General features: G+C 36.0%; 2 protein-coding genes across 2 annotated transcripts; both read left to right on the top strand.

Moving 5' to 3' along the window:
• Positions 1–17,197: 17,197 nt before the first annotated feature.
• On the top strand, positions 17,198–18,792 carry LOC149402706 (uncharacterized). Its single transcript, XM_089608494.1, has 2 exons — positions 17,198–17,616; positions 17,679–18,792. Exons 1-2 carry the CDS (start codon positions 17,198–17,200, stop codon positions 18,790–18,792), a joined length of 1,533 nt encoding a protein of 510 aa, XP_089464620.1.
• A 6-nt stretch (positions 18,793–18,798) lies between these two features.
• On the top strand, positions 18,799–20,664 carry LOC149402707 (uncharacterized). The gene is made up of 3 exons (XM_089608496.1): positions 18,799–19,700; positions 19,768–19,846; positions 19,921–20,664. Exons 1-3 carry the CDS (start codon positions 18,814–18,816, stop codon positions 20,662–20,664), a joined length of 1,710 nt encoding a protein of 569 aa, XP_089464622.1. The 5' UTR covers positions 18,799–18,813.
• Positions 20,665–26,156: the final 5,492 nt, after the last annotated feature.

Consider the following 26,156-nt stretch of genomic DNA (forward strand, 5'->3'; position numbering starts at 1 on the left):
CAATCCAAATGAATTAATTTACGCAAACTATCAAAATTCACATGACCAAGTCTAGCATGTCATAAATTAGGTGACTCAAGCATGTAAGTGGAAGTAGATGCATTCTCATTAACTTTGTCTTTGCCATGAATGGCGATTACATTCATTTTCCACATGTTGTTTTGAGCATAGCCCTTGCCAACATACATTCCATTCTTACTAACAACAATCCTTTTTCCCTCAAACACAAGCTTAAAACCATGATTACAAAGCAAAAAACCAGAGATTAAATTCTTCCTCAAGTCAGGCACATAGAGAACATTTGTCAGCTTCATCTCTTTCCCCGAAGTTAGCTTGAGGATCACATGTCCAACTCCCAGGATGTCGGAGGTGGAAGAGTTTCCCATGTATACTTTCTCCCCAGTTGGAGTCTCGTCGAGTGAACAAAACGCGCTCTTCTCGTGGCAAACATGACGGGTAGCACCAGAATCTAGCCACCAAGACTTAGGGTTACTTCCCACCATATTCACCTCGGTGACCATGGCGACGAGGAACTTGTCGTCTCCTTCGACTTCCACAGCATTGGCCTCCTTCTTATTCTTCTTTGGCTTTCGACAATCTGCGGCGCGGTGACCTTCCTTGTCGCAATTGAAGCACTTGCCAACAAATTTGTATTTGATCCCAAGAGTAGAAACAAGTCATCACTAACATTGCATTCTATAAAAGTATCTAATTCTTGAATGATCTGAAAAGAATTGTCTCCCATGAAACTTCTTCTTAGTAAATCATTCAAAGAATACTTAGAACTTCATATAAGTTCTAATGTAACATGATTCATGAATACTTAGAACTTACATAGCAAATGGTTTGCTAGTTTTTGAATATTCCTTCGAGAAACTTAAAATGTAAAATCCTAAAATCATTAATTGTTACGTCCTTATGCTTAAAATCTAAAAGATTTTAAATGAATCTTTTAATATGTTGAAGGATTAAGATGTGTTCGTTCAAATAAATATTCTTGAATATGGAAAATTATAAGTGTAATTATGAATGGATACTTATTAACCTTCAACCAAGAATGTGTGACTAGCTCGATTAGAATCCAAGTGATTATAATTAAGGTAATCTATTCACGTTATTTCAATCACTTATTTAGATAAGCTGATGTATTTAAAGGTCGAGATACGTCTTTGATGAAAGGTGAAATGTCAATCTCTTCATAAAGTCTGATTCTTGAATGTCATTGACATATATGATATAATCATGAGATTGAAAATAATATAAGTAGTGATATTAGTCAATCTTGCATGTAAATGAAGATTGACAATTCACTAGTATTTAAGATTAGTAAGTAGATCCGAGTTACTAAAATTAATACTTTAAATAATACAAGGTAATGATAAACATACAATAGATAACAAGTACTCATAGAGCACTTGATGACATCAGAGTAAATACGTTACGTAGATGAATTTGTAAATCTCCGATTGATTGCACATGGGATGTGTGTTGGAATAGATCTAGGATTAAGAATAATTTATCGCTTCTAGCAAGCGGCGGAATATAAAAATTCTATAAAACATGTAAAATGATTTTACTACATAGACAAAGCGTATGAGCATATAATTTAAAATTTAAAAACTATAATGAGTTTTAACTCGGTACCAACCTCGATTGAAGCTTGAGCATTGAGAAGCTTTTGGAAAGGTTGCTCGTCTCCCCACTTAGCTTGTCTCCTTCATGTTTTTTTGAATCCTGAGTAACCACGATAGTTTCTACCACTAGAGTCTTCGAGTTAAGAAATGATTTAGTGTGTGGGCTCTATTAAACACAATGACTCAAGAAATAGTCTTAGAGCCAAAGAGCTAATACAAAACGCTAGGTCTAATTAGGACCTAGGTGCCAAAACAAAAGAGCAAGAAGAGAGAGAGAGAGGGGATGGGTGGCCAAGCTAGAGAGAGAAGCTCTCAATCTCAAAAACTTGAGTATTCAACATTGTGAATGAGGTGTGGTATTTATAGGAGGAGGGATTGCCTTGAAGAGATAGTTTCGTCTTTTCTATTGAATATCACATATTCATGAGCACAATCATTATTTCCCATTCCCATCATAATACCAAGGTTGGAAATTTCCCTTTTTCCTCATATGTTGGTCGTCCATGTGTGTAGCATCATGCTACAAATTTGTTTCCTCTTTTTTCTTGTGGCAAGTATCTTCATACATCAATGCACAAAATAATACCCTATTTCTCTTGATGGTGTGCACGAAATTCTCATCTAGAACAAGCTTCTAGATGTTTCTTTATTTGTTCATGACAAAACAAGAAAAGCTCATGTAGAATTTTCACATAAAATTCCATAAATTGAAATTCAATCCTCAAGACCCAATTCTCATTTATGGCCGTGTGGATCAATTTACATTGTCATCATATGACAATGTCCAAAATCTTATTTTGACATTTATACCATCTTATTGTCCTTATGGACAAAATTACCCTTTAGACAATTTTCGTAAAATTCGCCTAGTTCAACACTTGAACTTGTTTTGACTTAGCTACTAGTTTAACAAATCCTACTTGACCTCATGGATCCAAATGAACAAAGCTTGAGCTAGCATGCTTGGACACAAAAGTTCACAATCCTTTTCCAAGTTCTAGCTTACTGTCAACTGACTCCACTGAAGAGTGGACACTAAAAATCTCGCGGTTCAAATGAATATGTTTTCTACTCAAAATTCTACTTAATTGTGATGAGTGAATCCATTGAATATTGTCTATGTTTACCCTTCATGAATATCATCAACTAGATGAGATTTATAAAATTACCATTCTACCTTTCTAGTTGTTATTTCCTCAACTCATTTGTCACTTGTGAATAAGTTAGAAAAAATGTTTTGACGAGGAGCTAACAAGTCACATTGATTCGTCCAAAAGAGTCATGACTCAATTTGGACACTGGACAGTTCATTTATTCACATTCCAAGGAACAAAGCATGATGTGATATACATTACATTTAAGCAATCTTGTACATGTATTCCATATCTATGAGATCTTCACAAAGTTGTTCATGACATCTTCATAACTTGGTACTTCATCAATAGTTCTTGTCTATATCACATAGTGAATCTAGAACTCTGACTTTCTCAAATGAGAGAATGTAAACTATGAAATGACATGTCTCATTTCAGGATTTAGCATGATGCAATTCATACATAGTGACTTTGAGACAGAAGAGGTTCAATGGTTTGTTCTTACAATGTCTTTAGAAGTGCACTGGTCAATTTAGTACATTCGAAGATACCAAGGAAGAACTATAGAGTCTCCAACTCTCTATGCCTCATAACCGGACATCATAGATTTTCCTAACAATTATACTGAGATCAATAGCCCTTTGATCTTTAGATTGTGAATATACTGCTTTAAGCAAACCATGAAGAGTTTGTTCATGCAAATCTATATTTGACTACTCTTCATTTGTTGTTAGTTTTGTTTAAGGACAAAAGACTAATGTTTATCATAAAGCTTCAAACAAACAAGGAAGATTGAATGAAAGTTTCAACTCTTTATTAATTATTCAGTAGTTACAAGCAAGAGTCTTTGTGAGACTTTATTACATCAAATGTATATAGGTTATAACTACTACTCTTCTTGTGGGCACCAATGCCAACAATGTGGTATTCAGAAAAATGAGTGGGAGATAGATAATGGAGTAGTTATAATTAATAGCTCTTAAGTATTTTATTTATGTGTCTATGTGTTAGGAATTCTTGCCCACGAGAAGATACTTTTGTAAATTCTCGGTGAAATATTAATAAAATAAAGTTTTTGACATTTATAAGTTATTCAAATCGAAAGCGTTATTTCTTATATATTAAGATTTATCAAACATTCATCAACACATAGTCTTCGTATCGAACTAAGTCACATGCACGGCATCTGAGCTCGGGCGGTGAACTAAAACTGGTTGATGACTGTTTCATGCCTGGGTAGCTGAATCTGAAATCGTATATGTGGAACATAAGTGAAGGTTGATCACTTAGTGGAAGCATTCTACACTTGTGGTAAGTGTACGACCCGAACATACTTTGGTTGTAGATGTGTCGTTTAAGTACCATTACAACACACTAATCGAGGTCGCTATGATGGTCACAGTGAGACTTGATCTAAATCCTGAAGTAATCATGGACACTGGATTATTTTACTGCACTCTTTGACTCATTCGCTTAAAGGCCACTATCATGCTAATCACAGCTTATGTCTTGGGAGCATTTTGGAACATGGTTCGAGTGGGAAGTGATTTTACAGATATGGAATCCAGCCTTCCGGAAAAAAGGTAAATGTTCTCTCACCTAAGGGTTGATTGCAAAACCGATAGATTACGCGCACTTCCGAAGTTTGTACGTTCGGAAGAATCTTTCGTTGGGGAAGCAACGATGTTTAGGGCTTATAAGTGTCAAGAAAAGTATAACGGAATAATTGACTTTTCTCGACATGAGTTGAACCTGGAGGATCTTGATCACGAACTGACTATATCAGTGGACACTCGACATGAAGAGTAAATATAATTCTAGTACCAATGAGGATTCAGTCTTGTCCTGCAAGATGGAGTCTGACCAAGATTAGACAAATCGATGTAGAAAAAAGAAAGGATTTTTTCGTCTTTTCATCGGATTTGTTAAGCTTCTAATACTAGGTCCACAGTCCCCGATTCGACTCTGATAAAGGCGATAAGAACTTTCGAATAATAATGTTTTCATTTTTATAATCTCACTAGCTGTAATTGTGATTGACAACATCAATTCTGAAATATGGGTATTTGTAGAATTAAATAAATATTTTTGGTAGTATTAATTATTTATTGTTTGATCAAGTAAATAATTAATCAATTACTTATTTGTTTATTGTTGGACCAATAAAATAAATAATTAATTGGGTTTTAAGCAATTGGGACTTGCACAAAATGAGATGGATGATTTTTTGGAGGATCCCGGCACAGGATTTGCGCAAATTTCTCCCTTGGCCTTGTGCCAAATTCGTCCATATATTGGTACTTAGCAATATTTTTTCTTTAGTTGTTTTAATAAAGGAGAGAGAAAAATATTTAAAAGGATATAAGATATTGTCCTTTATTCTCTTTCATGAATATGCGGGGAGAATAATATTTAAAATGAAATAAGATATTGTCTTTTATTCTCTCTCATGAATATTAATGAGAGAATAATATTTAAAAGGAAATAAAATATTGTCTTTTATTCTCTCTCATGAATATTAATGAGAATAATATTTAAAAGTAAATAAGATATTGTCATTTATTCTCTTTATTGAGAGAATAATATTTAAAATGAAATAAGATATTTCCTTTATTCTCTCATTAATAAATATTCTCTATTTAAACAGGAAAGAAAATCTCATATATATTGATCTGATGGCTAAGAGAGAAAGTATGATTCATGAGATAAGATCCAATGGCCAAGCTTAGATTCACTAGTGTGAACATAATAAAAGGAAATAATATATTTTGTAAACTACCAAGAATATACCATTTCCACTACTATAGATAGGGGGTTCATGAGAAGAGAAAAACACACTCTTATGCATTAGAAAATTTGACCAAGAGAGCTCTCCCTCTCTCTCTTGGCCGACTTCTTCCTCTCCTACTTGGAACTCTGTGATATCAATCTCATAAACACGGTGCGATCTAAACACCTCGGATAGATCGTAGGTAGATAAAGATTGTGCCCACTCATCTTTCTTATTCGTCTTGGATATTATGTTTCAGAAGATTATGGTGTCATCACAGACGAGTTCAGAGTATCGAGGAGCTAAAGCTTGAAGAAGGAGCTAAAAGCTTGAAGATAGTCTTTTAAGACTGAAGACGGAGGAGTCAAAGCTTGAAGATTCAGTAGCTGATCCAAAACATGTAAGTATTACTAAATCTCTGAACCTAGCTCTTGTTGGTTGCTTGATATTGCTTTCGTGAATAATTAATAAGTAAATCTAGATCTTGTTAGATAACCATAATTTTAATTAGCTCTTGTTAGTGTAATTAATCTTTTCCGCATTTAATATAGTTATCAAGGTGCAATAATCACCAACACTCTGATCTAAAAGAACCATCATAAAGCAAAGGGAAAAAAAGAGAATTAATGAAACGATGCTTTAGAAGTTCACTATATACCTGAATGAAGAATGTGCAAGGTATCCAGTCATGGATAGCCACTATAGGCAATTCGTTCAAACTCAATATTCTAGCCTGTGTTCTGCATGGAATAAACTAATCGAGTAAAATAAAGAGATTGAATGAGCCAAGTATCACTTAAGGGTCAAATATAGTTTGAGCTTTATGAAGCAATCATATAATCCTGCAAATTATAGAAGATAGCCATTTATGTTGTCGATGAAATCTCCTTAAAAATCATACCTTCTCATCACGACAAGAGATAATGGGCAAAACCAAAGTCTAGCATAGCTTCAAATAAGAGATTGCTAGTCAAGTCTCGCTTTCTACTAATTGAGAATTAAATTGCCATTACCCTCTGAGGTAAAGTATGGGAGATTGTTGGACAAGTCTCATCGTTCACCAAGTAGTGGGAGGAAGTTTTGACATCTTAACATTCTATGGTCAAAGTGGGAGATTGTTGAAAATGTTGCCCATATAAGAGTATTATAGTAATTACCCAACGAGTACTATTAAATGAAATACAGAGACATAATCAATTATATAAAAGATTAGTCACAAACGTTTGTAAGCAACAACATACGACTTCCTCATAGCCCTCTGCACTAGCTGAGGTTATATCTCTACATCTAATGTAAGAAATATAAACCTTGGGTAGAGCACTTAAACTCGTGTATAATAAGTGATGGAAGAAAAACATCGAAAGTGGAATCTAGTTCTTAATAAAAAGGGTCAATGTTTACTAACTTGAATCCATAATTGATCGATTGTCGGAACCTTTGCGCTATAAGTAGAAAATGAATCTTTAGCTAGAGAATCACTGGAACTCAAGGTTCATAAGCGACTCGAGGGTATAACAATATATTTGATCCTTCGTGTTACAAGCTGAACTTGTAAGGTTACTTAGGTATTGGCTATATCAATGGGCATTTATCTTTAAGGATAACGTAAATATAATTCTGATAACTTCGAGTGTTTCAGTCCATGGATTATAGTGGAATATCACCAAGATTTGATGAAACGAAAGAAGATAGGTACCAATATCTACACTCTCGTTCGTGTTCATCTAAATTTGAATTTTTAGTCCCCAAGTTGGCTCTGGTAAAATAAGTTAGAATAGTTTTGTAGTAAATATGTGAATTTGACTGCACATTCACTAGTGCAACTTGGTTGCAATATCTTTCGCATTCGTAATAAAGTACTTTATAAATAAGGTATCAATTGTTAGGTAAATTCAGAATATCACTTTATTTAAATGGGCTTGTAAAAGAGAAATTTTTATCAGCCCACAAGGCCTAATAAGGGTTGTGGTGGGCATGAATAATGTACATGAGTCTTGGATTTGTTTGATCAAACCCCAATAGGGTTGTGGCTTTCTTCAAATAGAAAATAAATATTATATATTAAATATGATCCAATTTTATAAGTATTAAACATGATAATTATTTATGAGAGTATCAAGGAGATATTCTCTACTATCTTATTTATAGACACTAGGACAAATACGAGTTTGGATGCGACTATTATCACATCCAAAGGTCCAAAAGTTGTATCCATTGGTCTCAATAGATGCGACTTTGGCTGCGACAAAGTCGCATTAAAAAGCCACATCTGTTTGTAATGGATGCGACAAATGAATACGACTAGTCGCATCCAAGGTCGCATCCATCGAATCTCCGACAAAACTTATTTGGCGGTGATTATGGACTTTTGAATGCAACTTTTGGATCTGACACAACTTTTGGATCTGACACAACTTTTGAATCTCCGATAGATAGAAAGAAATTACATTATTTTTGAAGTCTGATCATGAAAATTGGGATCAAAGATTGTAGTAGTGTATTATTTGATTCTGCCAAAATTTCGGCAGAGTTTCTCCTATAATATTAAGAAATCAAAACCTACAATTTAATACCAAAACATATAAAAACCAACCATTACGATCCTATTTATCAATTAAATCTTAAACCAAGCCTTTGTCGCTCGGTCACAACATTTAAAATCAATAAACAAACAAATTAATTAAAACAAATTTCATTTCAAGTTAACTAAATCAGTTACATTTGCAATTACAATTTAAAATTAACTAAACTAATTAAAATGACAAGTTATTTCTCGATTAAAATTACGAATTCACGTTAAGATATATACCTAAATCAATTACATTTACAATTTACAATTTCCAATTAATGAATTTAATTATAATGACAAAGATACTTAACCAAGTTCATTACTAACTACACAAACTAACAAAAAATAAATATTACCATATTACAACTATTTACTAAACTAACACAAATTCATTACTAAACTAACTAACAAAATCCAAATATCATTACCATATTAAAAATATTTACTAAACTAACACAAATTTATACATATTATACTAAACGAACACAATTTACCAAATTTATTACCATATTAATATTTTACAGCGTAAAAAGGAAAAAATGACTAACTTGATTGACAGCGACGAGGGAGCCGGTGAAGCAGAGACGATGTTAAATGAGAGACTAAAATGAGGCTACGTATCAGAGGCTAAACAAGGTTGTGGTGAGGCTATGAGAGAAAGAGCGAGAGGCGGAGGATTGATCGAGAGTGACAGAGAGAGATCTGAGAGAAAGAGAGAAAGCGAGAAGAGAGAAAGTCGGAGAGAAAGATAGAGGGAGAGGGAAAGTACCTGAACGCAAGAGAGAGAGAGAGAGAGAGAGAGAGAGAGAGAGAGAGTGGTGTAGCTCGATGGACTCGCTCAAAGGAGGAGAGATGACGCTGGACATATGCCCGGTGGTGCTGGTGGTCTGGTGCTCGCGAGGTCAGAGAACGATGGTCGCGCAGTAATGGTTTGTTTGGTAGCACAATGGACTAAAAAAAGATGGCATCGACGACACAAAGATAGAAATAGAGTCAGGCAGCGACAACACAGTCCTATTCACGGCGGAGGAGCATGGCTGAGCACGGAAGAGCACGAAGGTGGTCGCGTGAAGAAACCGGCGAGGCTGTGGTGGTGATTGGAGAGAAGAGACGAGGACAGTTAGAGATAGATAGAGAGAGAAAGACCGTTAGAGATGGATATATATATATATATATATGTATATATAGAGAGAGATCCTGAGACTGAGATTGAGAGAACCAGTGATGGTGTCTCCGGCGAGAGATTGAGGCTGTGTTGGTGTCTCCGGTGAAGGTGAGGTCTCAGGTGATGTCGTAGCAAAGGTTTTACAGACGGAGAACAGTGGTCGAGGTTTTTAGGTTACGATTTTCAGTGGGTTTCAAGAGAAGAGAAAAAGAATGGGATGAGAGATGAGGCGGAGTGATTTCGTCAGTTCTGGAGAGAAAATGGCGAAGATGAAGGAATGGATGAAGATGAAGGAAAGAGCGGCGGAGAAGAAGAAGTTTAAATAGCCAACTCCCTAATATTTCTATGCGACAATGTCGCATCGAAAAGACCAATGGATACGATTTTTTCGCATCCGATACTAATTAAAAATAACTTGGGGAAAACAAGTCCATGTCGTCATTAAATGAACAAAAATTAAAGCGGTAATTCTATCCCGCTTAAAAATTTGGACTTTTGGATGCGACAATTTTACGTCATTAAATGAAAATAAATTAAAGCGGAATTCTATCCGGCTTAAAATGTCACATCCAAAGCTAAAATGATTCCACCATATAACCATATTAATGCGGAAAAATAATTAATTACGCTTATCATAAGCTAATTAAATTATTGTTATAATTAACAAGATCTAGATATATTTAATTAATTTAATTCACGAGAGCATATTTATCAAGCAACCGATTTGAACAAAAAATGAATACTTACATCGATTTTTGGTTCAGCTACAGAACGCTCCTAAACCAATCGCGTACTCCTTGCGTCGTCTTGATGAAGGACTCGAGGATGACACCTTAGTCTTCCGAAACGTAATCTCCGAGACGAATAAGAAAGATGAGTGGGCACAGTCTTTATCTCACTAGATCACGAAACTAGGTGTTTCGAGATCTCTCTCTTATTTTACTAAGAATGGAAACGAATTTCCGATGGGAGGGAGAGGCAGATGCACGGCCAAGGTAGGCTAGTGATGCACGAAATTTTCAAAAAAAATTACTTGTTTTTGCCTTCTCATGAACCCCTATTTATAGTAGTAAAATGAGATATTCATGGAATCTTCCAGAATATTTTATTTCCTTTTATTGTGTTCACACTAGTGGATTAAATCTAGGCCATTGGATTTCAACAAGTGAATCCTACTTTTTCTCTCATCCATCAGATCAATATCTATGGGATATTATTCTCTATTTAAATAGAGAATATATTATTTAGTGAGAGAATAAATGAGAATATATTATTTCCCTTTAAATATATTCTCATATATTCTCCTAAATACTTTCCTTTAAATAAAGAGAAAATATAGGACAATATCTTATATTATTCTCTCTCATTTATTTAAACAACTAAAGAGAAAATATTGGTAAATACCAATATTATAAAAATCGGTTTTTTAGGCACACGGCCAAGGGGATTTGCGCAACACCCTAGTGCCAAAACCCTAAATCCGATTTTCATATTTTATGCAAGGCCCAATTGCTTAAAACCCAATTAATTATTTATTTACTTGGTCCAACAATAAACAAATAATTAATAATTGTTTATTTACTTGATCAAACAATAAATAAACAATTTTACTATAAATATTTATTTAATTCTGCGAATATCCATTTTCCAGAATTAATGCTGTCAATCACAATTACAGCAAGTGAGATTAATAATGATAAACATTATTATACAAAAGTTCTTATCCGCCTTTATCAGAGCCGAATCGGGGACTATGGACCTAGTAATAGAAGCTTAAAAAATCCGATGAAAAAGACGAAATAGTCCTTTATCTTTTTCCATCGATTCGTCTAATCTTGGTCAAATACTCCACCTTGTAAGCCAAGACTGAACTCTCCTTTATACTAAAATTATGTTTACTCATCGTGACGAGTGTCCACTGATATAGTCAGTTCGTGATCAAGATCCTCCAGGTTCAACCCGTGTCAAGAGAAGTCAATTTTTCCGTTATACTTCTCTTGATACGTATCAGCCCTAAGCATTGTTGCTTCCCCAGCGAAAGATTCTTTCGAACGTTACTTACTTCGAAAGTGCTAGCAATCTATCGGTTCTGGAATCAACCCTTAGGTGAGAGAACATTAACTTTCTTTCAGGAAGGCTGGATTCCGTATCTGTAAATCATTTCCCACTCAAATTATGCTCTGAGAAAACTCCAAAGACATAAGCTGTGATTAGCATGAATAGCCTTTTAGCGAATGAGTCAAAGAGCTCAGTAACATAACCCAGTGTCCATGATCACTTCAGGATTTAAATCAAGTCTCACTGTGACCATCATAGTGACCTCGGTTAGTGTGTCGTAACGGTCCTTAAACGACACATCTACAACCAAGACATGTCCAAGTCGTACACTTACCACAAGTGTAGAATGCTCCCACATAGTGATCAGCCTTCACCTATGTGTTCCACATATATGACTTTAGATATAGCTTTCCAGGCGTATATCAGTCATCGACCTCGTTTTAGCTCACCGCCCGAACTCAGGTGCCCAGCACGTGACTCAGTTTAATACGGAGGCTATGGAAGATAGTTGTTATTGATTCTAATTTGTTTAGAACTCAACCCACTAATCATATAATGCTAATAAAGTAATCTTATTATCGAATTTAGTAATCATTTATTCATTATCTTCAAGTGGGCAATATTATTCCTAACAAATATTTCCACTGAAATGAGAACAATTTTGTTGATTCTCGGTGACCCTATTGGATGCGACTTGTCGCATGCACTGCCAGTTTGGATGCGACTTTGTCGCATCCAAAAGTTGTCCAACTCTAATAACACAGTTTGATCAAGTGAGAATAGTATATCTTATTATGAGAGATAAGTAATATGTTAATAAAAAAAATTAGTAAAATGGCCAACTTTAAAGTTTGATATTGCTAAATAACCAGCGTTTGGTAAATCTTAGGTAAATAGGCATAAATGATGACGTGACTTAATATATGGCAGTGCCTATTTACTTAAGATTTACGTTTGTAAATATATGAAATTGGCTATTTACCTAATATTTACCAAACGTTAGCTATTTAGCAATATCAAACGTTTAACTTGGCTAATTTCCTAATGAATATTAATTATACTATTGAATAAGAATGTCATGGAGGCATTCTATATGAATCAGTGACCTGAATAATATATTCTAATATAAGCAGTAAATAAATATTAGATATGATCTGAATATTTTATTTACTAAAGTATCTTGAAGATATTTGATTTATTCAATTCATAGGATAAATATCTCATATTAAATAGAATGAGATCAAATCAAATAAGAAAAATGCATATTATATTTGGTTAAGCTAGAAAGCTATAAATATGGGCCTTAGAGTTTGAGAAAACTAAGCAATTGCCTTGTTTCTCATTTGGAATTCGCGCCTCCCCTTTCCCTTGATGTGGTCGTACGTATTTTCCTCTCTCTCGGCTCGAGAGAATTTGTCCATAAAACTTTCCAAAGAAAGAAAGAATTATTCTGACACCTTGTTGGAATAATTAGCGAAACAAAGAGTTGGTCCATGCCGTCGTTCTATCTTATTTGGATAAACACCTTGGAAGACTTGGTGTTGATTCAAGCCGAAGAACATGAAGAACGCGAAGACACGAAGAAGGCGAAGAACACAAAGAACACGAAGACTGTCAACTGGCGTGAAAATTCAAATAGCGGGATATCATATGGGTGATTTTTTTTATGCCTTATGGTTGTTATGTTAGTTGCACGTTCATCTAGATTATTTAGATTTTCTTAAGAGCTAAAACGAAAATAAAAACTAAAAAGCGTTTTTGAATTAAAATTATTTTGAATTAAATTTCCGCATTATACACGAAAAACGATTTTCTGATAATTTTTTTGTTACGAGCTTCATGTACTCGTACCAAAAGTTTTAAAAAAAAATTTGAACAATAAAAACTAAAAAGTGTTTTTTAATTAATTTTTTTAATTCAAATTTTCATATTATACACGAAAAACGGTTTTCTGATAATTTTTCCGTTGATTTGAAATAAATTATACTAAAAATGTATTCAATTCGAAGTAACATATTAAATTTAATTAAAAGACTTTAATTCTTTTATATAAACAGGTAAACGAGTATATACCCGATGTGGCGACTAAATGGGTAACCGGTATATTACTTTCTCTCTCTGAAGGTCTCTCTCCACGTCGAAGCAACAATAATAAAATGATAAGCAAATAAATGAGAGGGAAAGTAAAGAGAGGACAATTTTGCATTTGCATCACTTAAATACAAACAAGTATTCATAGATGTGGTAGTATCCAGAAAAATGGACTTAATTCATAGAAATGGACTTATCTATAATAAAATGAGGCAATTTTCCATGTATAAAAAAACTGTTAGTTCTAGAAAATAATAACTATTGTAACTAGTCACATTACTACTTTCAATTAAAATTCTAACCTAATTATTCAAAAGGTAATTTAGCAAAATAGCCAACTTAAATATTGGAAATTGCTAAATAGCAAAGGTTTGGTAAATATTAGATAAATATCCAATTTTATAAATTTACAAATGTAAATATTATGTAAATAGCCATTGCCATATTAAGCCACGTCATCATTTGTGGCTATTTACCTAATATTTACAAAACCATGGCTATTTAGCAATATCAAACGTTTAAGTTGGCTATTTTTGTAATTTTTTTTATTCAAATGTTGAATAGCGCGTCAAAGCTTTGAGCTAAGGAAAATTAGTCTTGCAAACAGTGTTATTTGCATTTAATTTTGTTTTTTATTCGACAAGTTCTCCCAAACTACTTTAAATTCTCATAAAACACGTTTAACAATATAAAAAAAAACATACTTTAACACTACTACAAACGGGGGCTTCAGACACGAAAGCATTCAGACGCGAGAAGTCGCGTCTATATAGACGCAACTATTAGTGATTCAGACGCGAAAAGTCGCGTCTGATACAAAATTTCACAAAAATTTTGGCCGCGACATTTCTCCCGCTTTTTATTAATTTTGTTAAGTAACAGACGCGACATGTCGCGTCAAAATAAAAAAATCGCGTCTACACAAATTTGGAGGAAATGAAAAGAGAAGAATTTGCCTCCATATTTTTTGCGCTAAAGATATAGACGCGATAAGTCGCGTCTGCTAGTAGTTGTCGTGTCTGTAGGTTAAAAAGAAATAGACACAACTGAATACGTAATGTTGGGGGAAATAAAGAGAAAAATTTGCCTACATATTTGTTTTGCGGTTAGGATTTAGACACGAAAAGTTGCTTCTGTAGGTAGTCTGTAGTTTAAAAAGAAATAGACTCAACTTATTAAGTAATATATAAATAGAACGCCCAAATAGAAACCTCGCTCCCACGTTAACTACTCTCTCAACAGACTCCGTGTGCGATGCAATTTCCCGGAAATTGACGGCCATCTCCGTCCTGCCTTGTTTGTGGTTAGTGTTTCTCTCATTCCTTCTCTCTACCCAGGTCCTCACTCTCTCACTCCCTCGTTCCGAACCCAGGTTTCATTCTCAACCCAGGTCCGGCGATTCCCAAAATCCAAAATTGTCTTCTCCGAGCGATTTTGGCCGCCGCTCCGCCGCTCGTTGAGGTGATTCGATCTCTCTTCTTCTATCTGTGTCTCTCACTCCCTCACTCTCTCATTCTGTCTAAGAAGTCGGCTCCCTCAATTCCCAGAAGTCTCAGGTTCACCATCATTCCGCCGCTCGAGAAATCCGTCAATCGATCTCTCAGAACCCGCCCAAAAATTCGCCGTTGTTCCGCCACTCGTTCTGGTGAGTCTCTCTCACTCACTCTGTCCAGATGAAGAGTATTGTTTTTTTGTTTTGTCTAATCGCTTGTTGAATTTGATGAGTGTTGCCTGGATGTTTTTTGGTTTTGTATGATGGCCTAGAAATTCTGATTGTTATTTTATTTGATTTTTTATTTGTGCGTTTTTGCTTCTTATTTTTCCTCTGTGAGATCCTGTGTCTTGCTTTGAGTTTGGGCATATATTAAACATTGGGTAAATACTAAATGTTTTGAAATAGAATTGTGTTTGTGTAAATACTGAATGTTATGAGGTTTATCTGCGGTTGTGCTTGTGTTTGTTGGATGCTACAGAGTGTATCAATTGCGTTATTGAGATGTTAAGTTCTACTTATATTATTCCAAGACCAAAAACCTAAGAACAGGTTCTAGATATGAATGTTAGGAAAGATTAGTCGAAAACTGCATACGGTATTTTGTTTGTTTCTTTCTTTCTCGCTATTGTGTAAACGGATTAGGTGAAACATATTGATGCTGGTCCGCTGCATTCAGCGTGTGTTGACAGTACTTTTTTTTTTTTTACTGTTTCGTGGTTTCATTTTTCATTTTATTTTTTAATTTTTTTTTCTTATCTTGTGTTGTCTCTCTATTAGTTTTAGACTATCCTTACTTGTTATTATTCATTCAGAAAATGGCTCTGTTTGCTTTTCTTTTATCAGCAAGAGTTCCATTTTTTGTTCAGTTTATCTGAAGTACCATTGTTGACAACGTTTGATTCTTTCACATTTGATATTATTGCAGTGAATATATCCCAAGGCTTATAAAGAAACTCGAGGGAATCAAGGTACGGCTCATTTATATCAAGTTATTATCGATGTCTTTTGCACAATATTTTCATAAATCTCGAAAATCCAATATCACCCATTGAATATTCTTCTGTTTCAATCTCAGTGAGTTAAAAAAAAAAATACCAGTTCGTATCATTGTTCAATGCTGATATTAGACTGCTATAGTAGCAATGGATGTTCCTCTTTCGCTTGTATAGCCAAAGAATTTTCCAAAACTTTTTTTCATGCAAATTATTTCAGTCGGCTTTTTTGCTCATTATTCATTTTTTTTGTCTGTCTGTTTGTTTCGGATTTCAGGAAGTGATTGATACATCTGGCGGGTACGTGTCCGATCCCTTATACACTTCACTTCCAATCTCATCAGATTGATTTCATGTTTAGTGATTGAATTTTTACACTCTGGTGAAATTATTATATTAGTCATAGTAGCTATATAACTCGAGTACAAAAAATAAAGTCCAGGTCTTCGCAAAAGTAATCACATAATCATTTATCTATTAGTAAAAACTGTAGAAAATAATAATTACTTACCGAAAATTAGCGGTCAGGTACAAGATTTGCACAGTGGGCAGCTGGCTAAGTATAGGAGATGAACAAAAAAAGAAGAAAACCTGGTGATTCTTGTCATAAACAAAACAACTGTATTGAAACATAGCCAACCGATTTACTTACACTCTAATCTATACGAGTCAATGTCAAATTTTTAACACTATGAAAGTCGGTTTTAGATATAACCCTTCTATCCTTATTTAACAACAAATTCTAAATTATTTTAACCTTCGAAAATCATGCTCTTTGTTTTTTTTAACCTTCGATCCCATTTAGTCAATTAACCAACGTAACTAACCATATTAAGATGTATCTACTCTCTGCAGATTAGTGTCCGTCTTTCATTGTTGCCGTACGTAGTAATTATTCCTCACTTTTGTACGTAGTTGTCACGAGATACTCGATATTGTCTCGAGACACTCGATCCTCCTATTTTGGTAAGTAAATCATTTGAGTTTAGTAAATTAAATTGTTGGTGATATTTTTAGCTTTGATTTGAGTTAACAATTAAATTATATATTAAATTGTGTTAGGTTTACGAAATAGTAATTAGGAATTTAAATTTGATAATTGGTAAAAATTAAATTGTTTAAACTTTTTGAGCTGTTATGACCGAGTCATGGAGACTCGGTTTATGTAGTTAGTAGTTAACGATTGTTATTTATGATTAAATAATTAAATTTGCAGATTTTGGTTTGTCAATAATATAGCAGAAATCATGCCAAATTTTTGGTAGAAGTAATTACATTCTTATTTTAAGTGGTAAAAAAATAACTATCTCTGAATTTTTAATCAGCGAAATGTCGAATCCAAATCGTGAATGGATTTCTGAGAATAATCGTGTGAGTTTGGAGTTTCGAAATGGTGTAGAAGAGTTTATTCGACTTGCACGCCAACAAGTGGTAAATGGAAAAGTCAAGTGTCCATGCAAAACTTGCAACAACGTGAAGTATCAGACCATCGACAATGTTGAAACCGACTTGTACATCCGAGGGTTTTCACCGAACTACAAACGATGGTTTCATCACGGGGAACCAATAATTCCTGAGGTCATAGAAGACGACGAGAGCATTGATGAAAGTGAAGATGGAGGGTTGAATGACGCTTTGCATGACATCCTGGATCATGATGAATATGACCCAGAGTATGATCCGACCCCGAGAGAAGAACGAGAACAAGAGCAATTGGAGGACCTGTTCGCCGAGCTTGAAGCAGAGCTGTACCTTGGGTGCAAAGAATTTTCGTCTCTTTCATTTTTGGTGTCGTTGATGCACATCAAAGTCAGAACCAGTGGACAAACAAGTCGTTCACTCAGCTTCTTCAGTTATTGCGGAAGTCTCATCCGACCGGAAATCGAATTCCAGAAAAGCACTACGAGGCGAAGGCGAAGTTGAAACGTTTTGGCATGGGGTACGAGATGATCGACGTTTGCGTCAATGATTGTGCCTTATTTTGGAAAGGCGAGGACAATGCCGACTATTGTCCCGTTTGCAAAGAAAGTAGGTGGAAGGTCAAAGGGGCGGGAAAGAAGATTCCGCATAAGATATTACGGTATTTTCCTTTAAAGGATCGACTGAAGCGATTGTACGCATGTCGACATACAGTCCAAGAAATGCTTTGGCATGAAAAAGAGCGTATCAAGGAGCCAGGTGTACTTAGGCATCCTGCTGATGGTTTGGCGTGGAAAGAGTTTGATAACAAGTATCTAGATTTTGCAGTGGAGCCGAGAAACGTTCGTCTTGGGCTTGCTGCTGATGGGTTCAATCCGTTTGGGGAAAAGAGCTTATCATACAGTATGTGGCCTGTGGTCTTGACTGCATACAACTTGCCGCCTTGGTTGTGCATGAAATCGGAGTACATGATGTTGACGATGCTCATTCCAGGTCGTAAGTCACCGGGAAAAGACATGGACGTTTTCCTTCAACCGCTCGTTGAAGAGCTAAACGAGTTGTGGCAAGGTGTCAGATTACGAGATGGGGCCACCAGTATGGCATTCACAATGCGCGCCGCAGTGCTCTGGACAATTAACGATTTCCCAGCACGAAATAGTTTATCGGGATGGAGTGGACAAGGGTATTTAGCTTGCCCCACGTGCAATAAAGACACGCCAGCACTCCGTGTTAGAAGCAAGATTGTCTATTATGACCATCGTCGATATCTGCCATCGAATCACTCGATGAGAAAGAGCGAACACTACCAAATCCGCAACGAGAAAGGGAAACCGCCGAAGAAGTTAAGCACAAGTAACATACTCGAGCAGCTGTTATACGTTCCTCGGATAATACCGGGCAAGCACCCTGATTTTGGAGGAAAGAAGCGCAAACGCTCACCGAAACAGTTGAATTGGAGTAAAAAAAGGATTTTCTACGAGTTGCCATATTGGTCAGAATTGTAATTGAAGCACAACCTAGACGTGATGCACATCGAGAAGAACGTTTGTGAGAATCTTTTGGGAACTCTGCTCAGTATAGATGGGAAAAATAAAGACACTGTTAAATCGAGAATGGATTTGAAGGACTTGAAGATAAAGAGTGATTTGCACTTGAAGAAAGTAGGTGATCGTTGGGTCAAGCCACCGGCGGCATTCACGCTAACGGAAGACGAGAGAAAACATTTTACAAGTTTCATTAAGTCTGTCAAGTTCCCCGACGATTATGCTTCAAACTTGTCAAAAAATGTTACCCCAGACGGGAAATTGACAGGTTTGAAATCTCATGATTGTCACGTCATCATGCAACGATTGTTGGCCCTTGGTATTCGTCCGTTTTTGCCGAAGCCTGTGCGAGAGACTATTGCTGAACTTTGCAACTTTTTTAAACTCATGAGCGACAGAACGTTGCATGTTTCTGCTATTGAGAAAGCGCAAGATGACATCATAGTGATCTTGTGTAAGTTGGAACGCATATTCCCTCCCGCGTTTTTTAGCATCATGGTGCACTTGACAATACATCTACCTGAAGAAGCTTTGAATGGAGGACCTGTGCATATGAGGTGGATGTATCCATTTGAGAGATATCTTGGAAAACTAAAGCATTTTGTGAGAAATAGAGCGAAGCCCGAGGGCTCTATTGCCGAAGCGTATGTTGTAGAAGAAGCTTTGACATTTTGTTCAAGGTATCTAATAGATGTCAATGCTCGTCTTGACCGAACGGATGTTGAATCAGAACGTGAGCTTACAATTTTTAAGTCGCATACGTGTCGCCTTTATGGAAAGATGACTGTGAAGCGATTGGATGAGAATAGCAGTGAGCAAATAGAGTGGTACATTTTGAACAACTGTCTTGAAGTGGATCAGTATATGATGTAAGTAATATTTTCACATAGTGTAACTGCTTTTCGTACCACATTTAACATTTGGTGGGATTATCAGTGAACACGAACAACTGATGGAAGCAGAAGGTCGACCTGAGGCCCATCGAAAAGAATTCAAAGACTGGTTTCAGAAAAGGGTATTTGTTCTTGTATAATATTACCTCATTCGATCAACAATTTTTCGTAATTAATTTGTTGTTTTGGGTGTCAGATTTTTGAACTTAGAGACATGGGCTCTCACGTGTCGGATGAGTTGTACGCATTAGCTATGAGACCACATTCTACAGCTCAAATATATCCAAATTGTGAGGTCAATGGGATTAAGTTTGTGACTTGTCTTCGCGATGACAGTCGGACTACTCAAAACAGCGGCGTCAGAGAACCATCAGTTGACGGTCATGATTTTTACGGCAAAATGGAAGAAGTCATCGTGATGAAGTATACTAATAGCTGTCGTGTCATAATGTTCAAATGTCAATGGTTTGGAGACAATGATCCTAAGAAACGAATATATAAGGACGAGATTTTTGGAACTACAAGTGTTTATGTGGCGAAAAAATGGTACCAAGACGAGCCATTCATATTGGCGACTCAAGCCCACCAAGTTTTTTATCTTAAAGACTTGCATAATGATTCGCAATGGGAAATCGTAGAGGAAAGTCATCATCGTCATGTGTGGGATGTTCCCGATATTGAAGATCGATCCACGTCTCAATTATTGGTTCAACCAACGGATTTAGAGCAATTTTCTATATGTCATGACACAGCTTTGCCAGAGGTTGTGGTCGATGATGTTATCATTGAAGAAGACATCATTGTAGAGGACGATGATTTTATAGATGACGAAGAACTTGAGCAAGATGTTTTCGTTGATCGCAATGTTGATTGTCCTGATGATGTGGATGATGATTTAGACTTAGATGACATAGATTATGTATATGCTGACGATGAATGAGTAATTTAGCTTATTCTTGGCTTCATATATCAAGATTAAATTATTGAAATTTATTATTTTTAACATTTTGTTTTGCTTTTAAATGTACAGTTATGTCGACGGCTATGGGAGCGGGAGGTAGCGGTGGAGATGATCAATCCCATCACCGCGATGATAGTGGCCATGATGACAGGATGCCACCGCCCAAGAAGCGCGGAATCACGACCTGCGTGACCTCTGAGAGAGCCAAGATGGGCAAGCCAAAAGAGTTGGTACACTACTACCCGAACTACGACGCTTTTCTGCAGCCGGAAAAGGATGACGAAAGCGATTACATGATGTTCACGAATTTCTTAGGCGGTGTGGTTCGCGACGTCATTCCTCCGCACACAATTGCTTGGAAGGAGGTAACGCCAGCGCAGCAAAAACGACTATTGGAGTTGATGCACGAGCAGTATGACATTAGATGCATAGATCCTGAGACAAGAGTCATTGGACGAGCAGGCGATGGACGAGAAAGAATCGATCAGGGTATCATCGCTGAAGCGAAGAAACGCCTACGAAATGTGAAGACAAAATGCGGAATTCACTATAAGAAAAAATGTGGATCAGATCGAGAGTACGCATTGAAAAACCCTCCTTCAAATGTGAACGCCCAAGCTTGGGTAAAGGTGTTGGATCTTTTTGAGACAGAAGAGTACAAGGTTTGTTTTCTAACTTATATATGTTTGTAACGTTTTTTTTTGTTTTTACTAATTATATATGTTTGTGTTTATGCAGGCAAAGAGTGCTCGAAACTCTGCGAATCGAGCAAAGAAGAAAAGTGTCAGCCTGCAAGGGACGGTGTCTTTCAATGCCTTTCGCCATAAGAACGTAAGTTGCTTTGCTTGACTTTAAAATCATTTTCAATATTTGATTTATATCCTTGTAAATTTTCAGAAAGACGAGGACGGCAATCCGGACACCTTGCTTGGAAACTATCAGAAGGTCTATACCAAGAAAGGTGCGTGGACCTCGGCGGAGAGCGAAAGGGCATATGTAAGTTTTAAAATAACTTGTTTACTTAATGATATTTATTTACAAATTTATATTTATATTTTTAAAGCGTACAGGGTAGGATGCAAGCGCTCGTCGACGAGCAAAGGCGGCAGGCCACTGACCAAGGTTTACCAGAAGACTTGGAGGCGTGGGAGAGATATGCCATGCGTGAGGTTCTCGGGGCCAGGTCTGATCATCTTCCGGGGATTGGCTCGATTGTCCCGAGAGGATCGGCTATCAATGCGCAACGAATCAACGATAGTCAAGCTTCTTCTTCTGCTTCACAAGGACTGCCAGGAGTATTGATATCGATGTCGAGTTTCTTAGGACAGCTCCTCGAAAACCTTCAAGCTGAAAGCATTCCTGGTATGCATATTCCAGTCTTACCTCCCGACGTAGCGCAGATGGTATCACAGTTCTGTCCGTCGACTCAGCCAGGGAGTAGCGCTGCCTCACAGCAGACTCCTACGCAGGCAAGGATGCATTCACCGCAGACATCTTCTCAGACGATTCCTGAGCCACCATCAGTGACACGTCCGACTCAAACTGCTCCTGATCCACCATCAGTTACACGTTTCGCTCAGAAGGGCAAAGGAAAAACAACAACAACAAAAGTGAGCTCAAAGGGCAAAGGATCGGGAGCACGGAGAGGAGCGGGACCTGGAGGAGGGCGACCGGGAGGATCCGAGACGTAGATGTGCATCTTATAGACTTTGATATTTTGCACTATTTTGTTATGTATTTCAGATAAATATCGTATGACGTTTATATTAGTTTTTATGAAATATTTACGACTTTTATGATATCATATTTATTAATTTATTTGTATTTTTTTATTAATTTAAATTAATTCAAAATAAAATTTATACAAATTAATAAAAAAACAAAACTTTTGACGCGATTTCTCGCGTCTAAAGTATTTCCCGCTTTTTGGCGGGAACAAATTTAGACGCGACTTATCGCGTCTGTAGAAATTTCACAAAACTATTCAGACGCAAGAAGTCGCGTCTGTTTCTCTCCCGCCAAAAGGCGGGAATACATTTAGACGCGAGTTGTCACGTCTGAAAGTCGTGTCTATCATTAGACGCGACTTCTCGCGTCTGTTTAGCCAACAACAAAATCGACATTTAGACGCGAGTTCTCGCGTCTGAAAGTCGTGTCTAGCAATAGACGCGACTTATCGCGTCTGTTTACCAACAGACACGAACATACAGACACGACCATTGTCGCGTCTGATGTCGCGTCTATTAGGTAAATAGACGCGACTCTGGGAGCTTTAGACACGACTTTTGTCGCGTCTAAAGCTCCATATTGTCCTAGTGATAATACTAAAACAAGTAAACACATTTTAATTTGGGTCCCCTGATAGTCATATATACAGTTTCACATGTTATATAGCCAACGTTTAGTAAATCTTAGGTAAAATCACGTCCATGTATTTACACGAGTAAATTGACGTGTATACCCACCCTTTTATTTCAATGAAAGAGAAAATCAGAAATGTCACATCATCTATATGGCTATTTATCTAAGATTTACGAAACATTGACTATATAGCAATTTCAAACGTGTTAATTGGCTAATTACCTAATTTTTTGTTTTAATTTATATTAGTGTGCAATGTTTTGTTTCTTTAGTCAACATGATGACTTGCTTCGAAATATCCGTTCTATTCAGGTTCCATGTAGTCTATTTCATAGCGTTTGGTTGAAGCCAAAGTTACGAATAATTTGTACTATATTATTATTATTATTATTATTATTATCAAGGAATATAGCCACATACATGATAACTTTGTAAAAAAAATATTAGATTGAGAAAATGAAAAAGAGTCTGGATATTATTAGAGTTACATTGTGAATTGCTTGTCCAATAATACATCAAAGGTTAATATAAATAAGCAAGATAATAAACAACGTAATAAGACTAAGCTTGTTAGGAATTCTTGTTCACGAGAGATAATAAATAAATGATTACTAAATAGAATAATGGTTTACTTTATTAGCATCATACGATCAGTGGGTTGATGTCTGAATATTAGAATCAATAGCAACTATCATCCATAGCTTCCGTATTAAACTGAGTCACGTGCTGGGCACCTGAGTTCGGGCGGTGTTGCTAAAACATGGTCGATGACTGATACATGCCTGAGCAGCTGTATCTAAAGTCATATATGCGGAACACTAGTGAAGGTTGATCACGAAGTGTGAGCATTCTACACTTGTGGTAAATGTACGACCCAGACATACTTTGGTTGTAGATGTGTCGTTTAAGTACCGTTACGACACACTAACCGGGGCCGCTATGATGGTCACAGTGAGACTTGATCTAAATCCTGAAGTGATCATGGACACAGGATCATGATACCGCGCTCTTTGACTTATTCGTTAAAAGGCTACTATCATGCTAATCATAGCTTATGTCTTGGGAGTTTCGGAGTATGATTCGAATGGGAAGTGGTTGACAGATACGGAATTCAGTCTTCCTGAAAGAAGGTCAATGTTCACTCACCTAAGGGTTGATTCCAGAACCGATAGATCGCCGACACTTTCGAAGTATATCAAAAAAGGTATAATGGATTAATTGATCTTTCTCGATACGACTTGAACCTGGAGGATCTTGATCACGTACTGATTAGATCAGTGGACACTCGTCACGATGAGTAAATATAATTCTATTATAAAGGAGCATTCAGTCTTGGCGTACTCAGGTAGACTCTGACCAAGATTAGACAAATAGATGTGGAAAAGAGAAATGACTTTTTCGTCTTTTCATCGGATTTGTTAAGCTTCTATTACTAGGTCCATAGTCCCCGATTTGGCTTCGATAAGACGAATAAAGAACCTCTAATATTAATGTATTTCGTTATTAAAAATCTCACAAGCTGTAATTGAGATTGACATCATCAATTATTAAATAATTATTTATGGTAGTATTAATTATTTATTGTTTGATCAAGTAAATAATTAATCAATTACTTATTTGTTTATTGTTGGACCAAGTAAATAAATAATTAATTAGGATTAGGACAATTGGGCCTTACATTATTTGAGGTGGACGAATTTCATAGGTTATGGGCACAAGATTTGCCTCAAACACCTCTTGGCCATAGGTCAAAATGCGTTCCTCACTATATTGGTAGTTACCAATATTTTCTCTTTAGTTGTTTAAATAAAGGAGATAGAAAAATATTTAAAATGAAATAAGATATTGTTATTTATTCTCTTTCATGAATATGAGGAAAGAATAATATTTAAAAGGAAATAAGATGTTGTCATTTATTCTCTCTCATGAATATTAGGAGAGAATAATATTTAAAAGGAAATAAGATATTGTCTTTTATTCTCTCTCATTAATATTAACGAGAATAATATTTAAAAGCAAATAAGATATTGTCATTCATTCTCTCTCATGAAAATTAGGATAGAATAATATTTAAAAAGAAATAAGATATTTCCTTTATTCTCTCATTAATAAATATTCTATATTTAAACAGAAAATAAAATCTCATAGATATTGATGTGATGGCTAAGAGAGAAAGTAAGATTCATGAGATGAGATCCAGTGGTCAAGCTTTGATTCATTAGTGTGAACACAATAAAAGAAAATAATATATTTTGAAAACTACCAATAATATATCATTTCCACTATTATAAATAGGGGTTCATGAGAATAGAAAAAGACACTTGTGCATTAAGAAAATTCAACCAAGAGTCTCTCACTCTCTCTCTCTTGGCCGAATTCTCTCTCTCTCTCTCTCTCTCTCTCTCTCTCTCTCTCTCTACCCATTGGAATTGCTCTATTCCGTTAGTAGAAAATAAGAGTGAGATCTTCAAACAATATTTGTTTCTTGATCGTGTGAGATTAAATAGTATGGTCCCACGCCGTATTTCTTTATTTGTCCGAAGATTACGTTTCGGAAGACTACGGTGTCATCAAGAGTAGTACGAGGATCTGAAAACTTGAAGAAGGAGATCAAACCGTTTGAAGACGGATTGTGAAAGCCAGAAGTTTCTGTTCGTGAGCCCAATCCGTAAGTTCTCTATGAGCCTTGTTCCTTGTTTTTATTGGTTGCTTGATGTTTGAATGCTTTCATTATTTAATTAATAAAATAAATCATGATCTTGTTAGCTAATCATACTTTTAATTAGCTCTTGTTAGTGTAATTAATTTATTTCGCAACTTATATGTTTATCAAGGTGAGCACATAATTACAAGAAGTGGTATCAGAGCGATTGTTCGTGTCTGATACCACTCGTTCGTCACTAACAAGTGGTATTGGAGCGATTGTTCGTGTCCAATACCGCTCGTGTTTCTTCAACAAATTATATCAGAGCGATTGTTCGTGTCTGATACATATTTATTTTTTCCAACAAGTGGTATTAGAACGATTCTTCGTGTCTGATATCCTACGTGTTTCACCGACGAGTTGTGTCAGAGCAATTGTTTGTGGCCTATTGCCCCCCTCGTCTCCC

The sequence above is a fragment of the Urtica dioica genome, chromosome 3 (assembly GCF_054948205.1).
Source record: "Urtica dioica subsp. dioica isolate 48M chromosome 3, U.dioica_male_clone48M_v1_H2, whole genome shotgun sequence".
NCBI classification, from domain to species: Eukaryota; Viridiplantae; Streptophyta; class Magnoliopsida; order Rosales; family Urticaceae; genus Urtica; species Urtica dioica.